The sequence below is a fragment of the Lathyrus oleraceus genome, chromosome 5 (genome assembly GCF_024323335.1).
Source record: "Lathyrus oleraceus cultivar Zhongwan6 chromosome 5, CAAS_Psat_ZW6_1.0, whole genome shotgun sequence".
NCBI classification, from domain to species: Eukaryota; Viridiplantae; Streptophyta; class Magnoliopsida; order Fabales; family Fabaceae; genus Lathyrus; species Lathyrus oleraceus.
This window is the reverse complement of record NC_066583.1, coordinates 137,867,725-137,874,178: the sequence shown is the minus strand read 5'-3', so window position 1 is coordinate 137,874,178 and position 6,454 is coordinate 137,867,725. Positions and strand designations below refer to the sequence as shown.

The 6,454-nt window shown below is 30.8% G+C and overlaps 1 protein-coding gene across 1 annotated transcript; it reads left to right on the top strand.

Annotated features, from left to right (window-relative positions):
- Positions 1-5,357: 5,357 nt before the first annotated feature.
- Positions 5,358-6,221, top strand: LOC127078402 (mitochondrial import inner membrane translocase subunit TIM8). Its single transcript, XM_051018864.1, has 2 exons — positions 5,358-5,515; positions 5,831-6,221. The coding sequence occupies exons 1-2, from the start codon at positions 5,468-5,470 to the stop codon at positions 6,017-6,019; spliced, it is 237 nt and encodes a 78-aa protein (XP_050874821.1). The 5' UTR covers positions 5,358-5,467; the 3' UTR covers positions 6,020-6,221.
- The last annotated feature ends 233 nt before the right edge of the window (positions 6,222-6,454 follow it).

The following is a 6,454-nucleotide window of genomic DNA, read 5'->3' as shown; positions in this document are numbered from 1 at the left end:
GAAATTCGGAGAGTGATTTGTGCAAGGTTTTAGGTCTATTTTGTGTATGATTCTTGTGTTATTTACTGATGAGAATGTGATTGATTTATAGGCCGTAGAATTAAGTTAAAAGATAGGATGAGGATTGTAAAAAAATGCAAAAAGTGTGAGTGAGTTTGAATTTCATTTGTTGTAATTTCATTTGAATGTGAATTTGGATTTGAAAATTTTGCAATATAGTATGAAGTTGTACTGATGTATTGTGTAATTGGATGAGATCAAGTGATATGTGAATGAGGCAAACAAAATGTGATCAAGTTTGGTCTTTTTATGCCAAATTGTTGATTTTATGTAAATGAATGGATGAGGTGTGATTATGTGATGATGCAAATGCATAAGTTACCATGAGGATTAATGAATTGAAATGCACTTTCTTTTGTTTTACTTGGATAAAAAATTGAATAAAAAAGGATTAAATCGAATAAACACAAATGCAAAAAAACAAAAATAAGCACACCAAACTAACCTACGCGCAATAAATTTCAGTAAAGCAAACAGTCGTAAATCAATTATTGTAGTAAAAAAATACTCCGATGAAAATGCTCAAACAAATCAAAATGTGAATACGCGTAGATGCGAAAAAATTAAATGAGCGCGCCAAACTAATTTACACGTAATATAGTTTAGTAAAACAGACAGTTACAGACCCAAAGATAAAAACATTGTTATCTAATTTTACACGCGGTTAAGAAATTGGTTCAACCGTCTGTCTGCAAAACCGAAATTTTATTCTAAGCGCAACAGAACAGATTGCCTGAAAGTTAAAAAATTCCTGGACAAAATTGAGGTATGACAAATGTCTCACTGCTATGTTTCACTCTTAAAACACTAAGGTAATCTTGTGGAAAAAAATAAATGAGAAAGAGAATAGTAGAAAGTGATAAAGTATATGAAAATATATTTTTCGATGTATTTCGAAAGTGAAGAGAGAACTCTATTTATAGGTGAAAAATATGTCTAAAAAAGGAAAACTGTCCATGGGATTTTTAATGTTCATAATCGATTATGCATTAACCCTTATTCCTAAAAAGGAAAACCTATAATAACTAATGTCTTAATCGGTTAAGATTGCTCTTAATCGATTATGAAGCTTTATGTCTTGCTATAAGAAATTTTCTAATGACCTTAATCGATTAGGTAGTGCATATAAACTTCCTAAATGTTTAAGAACATCCTTGATCAATCCCACAAATACCTCGATGGTTACTTTAAGGGTTTTAAGGTGTTTTATCAAATAGAAAGGTTAGAAACATTTTTAGGTGAGTTTATGTATTGCATTAGTAATTTAAGATTACTCTAATATCTTTTACAAAAATCTGATCACTAAGACACATACCAAGCGACCTTTCACATCATTTAATACATTTGTTTGCTGCATACATTATATCCATAAGCACATAGATCCACAATACAATCTTTCTGTACATGTTTGATATCCACATAAAAAAATATACAAAGTTTGGCTTAAATCCTAAGCAAATATAATTGCTAGATTTCTAGATATGCTCCAAAGATGTATAAGGCTCCTTAGGCCTTGAGGTTGTGATACACTAAATCTCAATCATTCTCACAATCAACTTCTTCAAAATTCACATGTCTTCTATTATATAGATAGTCTTCAATTCTACAAAAATTCACTTGAATCTTGAATTCTTGAACAAAGTTGAATCAAAGAAACTCTTAATCTTCAACTTAGAGAAGAACCTTATTTTTCTTGGATATTCACTAAGCCGAATTCCAATAGACTTTCTTTATATCTACACTAAAGTAAACATTACTAGCTAACGAGGTCTTCACAACCACTCACACTCATACTAGTTGAGAGATTTTTATGCATAAGATTAAATTATTAGTGTTTGATATTATTACATATGATTGACAATATTTTATAGGCAACATGTGAAGCAAGATATTATGCTAAAATGTGAGACTTATTGTCTCTATGTAATCAAGAAACTTGAATAATATAGCAACATATTAAGCATAATCTACTTCATTCTGTGAGACATATTGTCTCGCTCCAGGTTGCTTCGCGCACAAGATAATTTGAGTAATTCTCGTACCTTTAAGGATTTCTTTTCTTTTATATATAATTTGGGATTTGGCTTTGGTGCGGGTTTTGGATTAAGAAAGATCTATTCATAATCACTTTTAGCAAGATTAAATTTGAGGAATTCTGATTTCTTCAAGATTTAATCAATTAAAGCTTTAAAATCAACATTATTAAAGATTGGGTCCTTTTGCTTTTCAGAATTCCAACCATGTTCAAGACCTAAACCTTAATGGACTATGAAGTTATACCTTTGTTGTTATTTAAGAAGGCATTCTTCATTGTGAAGATTCAACCCTTGCATAACTAAGCTTGGTATGTTAAGTTGTTTTGAGTCTTGTGTTTATTTTATTGTGATACTCTATTCCCGAGTCTTATTTCTAAGTTAGGAGAATAAATCAAAGCATCAAAACAACCTAATTCGGCATGGTTACCTTAGGAGAAATTTCACATATTAGTAAAGAACAAACACCAAGGAACAAATGATTTATACTAATTATTCTTTTTTAGGAAAGTTAATCACTTGTAACCAAACTATATTAGGTTAACCACCCTGTGTGAGTTGTTGTAAACAAATGCTTTGTAATTTTTCCAAAGCCCTATAGTGTGAGACAAGTAAGTCCTTAAAGGTTTAAGGCAATGAAGTCCTTATAAGTGATAAGTTAAAGAAGTTCTCTAATGTGAGTAAAAAAAACTAAGATTAGGTTGTCTTAATGGTTATTTATAATCAAATGCGATTATAATGAAAATCTCTCAAGTGTGAGTGTACATGACTAACATCTCGTTAATGATGTGAATTAGTATACATTCTGTATGTGTGGTCCTCTATCCATAATCTCTTTATATTTCTGTTGCTATGCTCATTTGTTTGAGAAAATCAATAAAGTTTTAAATCCAACATAATTCAACCCCCAATCCTGTGCGTAAATTTCTTATGTTTTTCTCACCTTCTCCTAGATTTGTATGTTGGAGAGAGAATATAATTCACCTTATAGTTGTAATTGACTCAAAGTTTCTTGTTGATTTAGTTATTTATAATTGCAAGTTTATAGAAATTATTCCTATATAGGCTCAATGGATCTGTAAGCTTTTGAATTTGAGATGGATTGTTCGAGTTAACCATAATTGGTGTGAGGGAAACAAATGTATAGATTGACTTGATAACTTTAACATTTCATTGGATTTGATCAACTTACATTTTTTGTAGACTCTTCATAATAGTGAGCTTCAAAGTTTTATGTTAGATGACATAACTTGAATTTGAATGCCTTAGAACATCCTTTTTATTTTGTAGTTTTGTTTTATTTTTGCTTAAATGCACTTTTAATCTCTCTAGTCTGACCGTTTTAAACAATCGGTCCCCCTATTACAAAACTAACGATTTTGATCCCTTAATTTTGATAATCTTTATATTTTTATGGCCCTCATCCACTTTAGCCTAAATTAATTATTTAAAATTTTGAAAAGAATTGCTAGGCCTAAGCCAAATTTATAACAACATTAATTTCAAGCTTGCGCCAAAAATACATTGGGTAATGTATTATTGTCTTTTATAAACACTAAAATTGTTTATGAAAAAACAATTAGGGACTATTATCTAAAGGCAATGCCCAACCCTTGTGATTGCAACATTATCTCTTTGTCTATTGGAAAGAAAACCAACCTTTCCACTCAAATTTGATCTAACTGTGGATATGATTATAATGTCTTCTTCACCACCTTGAAATCCATCCACAAATTTAACATTAACAGAAAACTTAGGATCTGAGACCAAGTACTGCTTCACTCTCTTTTGTGCCTTGTATGGAGATATGATACCTATGCTAACTCTATTCTTTGTCCTTACAAACTCTGCCACAAAAAACAAAGATTACATAATGTATAAGGTACTATATTATATACACAATTAAACCACATTTAATTAACAAACTTATTCATAGAAGAGAAAGAGAAACTAACCCTTTTTAAGTCTTCCAACAAGCTTTTTTCTCTTACAATCTCAGCATCAGAAAGTTGCTTATCATAGAACTCTTTGCTTGGGAACATGCTATCAAAACCATTTCTAATCCAAATATACAATTAGGTTGTAAATGTTTTCATATCCAGGGGCATCTTCAAGTTATAAACTTTTGTTTATCATTAAGTCGTATCCATGTATGAAGTAGTTACAATACTTCCAAAAGGCCATAACATACGTTGTCATAGCAATCAATATAGTTCAACCTCTCTTGCCATTGTTATATGCTTCCATTACTCTTAATCAACTACCATTCTTGAATAAAACCTCAAATTTTCTAATGTCATAGCTGCTTCATTAAAGATCTGTATAATTTTCACTCCACTGCTCCATTCACCTCTAATCATGTGTATTTTGTTTTCTTTATTCGTTGTCCAAACAATCCTTCCATTTTTTGGTTTTGTTCTATGCCTCATTTGGAAACAAAAAATAACATACAAGAGTATTCATACAAGACTTGCATATTTGCTTAAGTTTAAAGCTTTATTCCAACTGTGTTGTATCATGTACATATCAAATTAGAACAGAGAAACTAGCGGATCAACGTAGAGTAGCTACTTCATACATGGATACAACTTAATGATAAACAAAAGTTTATAACTTGAAGATGCCCCTGGGTATGAAAACATTACAACCTAATTGTATATTTGGATTAGAAATTGCTTTGATAATATCAAGGTGCAACATGTTTCATTCCTTCTGTGAACAATTTAGAAGAACTTGAAGTTGTGCACAAAAAAGTGCATGCATTATTAATTAGAAATGAAACCGAGATTTGGGATTGAAACGTAGAAAAATGCAAGAAATCAAAATTAGTCCACATTGTTTTATGAAAAAACAAATTTAGTATTTATAAAAGTCAATAATTTATATTTAATGTCTTCTTTGATATAAAATTGAAATGAATGTGTTTATGAATTGGGCTTAGACCAAGTATTATTTTCCAATCATTACAAACTTTAAAAATAATCCTCATAAATAAAAAAAAAATTACAAGTGCGTATATGGGATAAGATTATTTATCCCATGTCGATAGAAGAATCAATATAGTGAAAGGAAATTTAAAGAAAAACAGTGAAATCTTTAATAATTTAAATAAATGATTTTATATAAAATGATAAATGAATATTTGATATATTTTTAAAATTTTTAGAATATTATAATATCATTTGGGCTGTTTCATTCTTACTATCGTACTTGGCCCATTGAAAGTGAGACCCGCTTAACGGGCTTTCTTGCAGGTTACTTTTTCGTTTTCCTTAGCATTAGGTTATCCATACTCATTTAGTTTCGCTTGTGCTACACATTAGGGTTTTTGCGAGATTTCTCTGAAGAATTTCTCTCCCGTCAAATCGCTCTCCATGGATCTTTCCGACCTTAATTCCGCTGATATGCAGAGATTTTACTCTGTAAGTTTGATTTCATCTTTTTTCATGTTCACGTTTGGTTGCTTTTACTGATAGATTGCTCAACTGTATATGCTTGTGTATGCTTTCTGGATTTGATTTTTCATTACGAGCCTATCAATATTTTTGGAAGTGTAGGAGGGATTTAAACCGGTTATTGTTCTGGTTGTGTTAATTGGTAACTGTGTTGCTTTTAAAATCTGGTTCAGTTTTTTCAAAAAATTGGTGTGGTTTTTTTTTAATAGGTTCGGTTTAAATATTAATATGGTTACAGTGCACCGGTTAATTTGCACACCCATGCATACCTTTCAAATGCAGGAAGAACAACAAAGAGCCATGATTAATGAAATGGTGGCAAAGATGACCAGTGAATGCTGGGACAAATGCGTCACGGGTGCTCCTGGGAATAAGTTCAGTTCCAGTGAAACTAATTGCCTTACACACTGTGCACAACGTTACATGGAGATGAGCATGCTTATCATGAAGCGGTTTCAGAGTATGCAATGAAGATCAATTGTCAGCGTCAATTTCTCCCTTTTATAATCATTAATCTCATCACTATTTAGAAAGTTTTGCATTTTTTTTCTTTTTATATTGTGTTGAGACCTTTGTGTCAGAATATTAAGTTTACTTGTCAGCATAGTTGATGATATAATGCCTGTTTGACTGATGAAGTGTGGATGAGTTATAAGCCATTTTCAGTTTTAAACTGTTATGCAAGAACAAAAATATATTCATGTGTGGAAAATATTGTAATAGTGCTGATATATTGTCAACATATCAAGGATCTTTCCCGAGACTGAAACAATTTTCCATGAATAAGTGGGTGCTACTACATGTACATTCTTTGAAATTACAACAACTTTTATTTTCCATGTAAAATTAAAATTTCCGTTTTTTCAGCAAATTAGTGTTTTCCGTTTTTTCAGAACTTCTGATTGC

Bases quoted from the DNA above. Each gene is read 5' to 3' on its own strand.
- LOC127078402 (XM_051018864.1), top strand. From the start codon at position 5,468: ATGGATCTTTCCGACCTTAATTCCGCTGATATGCAGAGATTTTACTCT. The intron at 5,516-5,830 runs GTAAGTTTGATT...TTTCAAATGCAG, and splicing joins ATATGCAGAGATTTTACTCT to GAAGAACAACAAAGAGCCAT.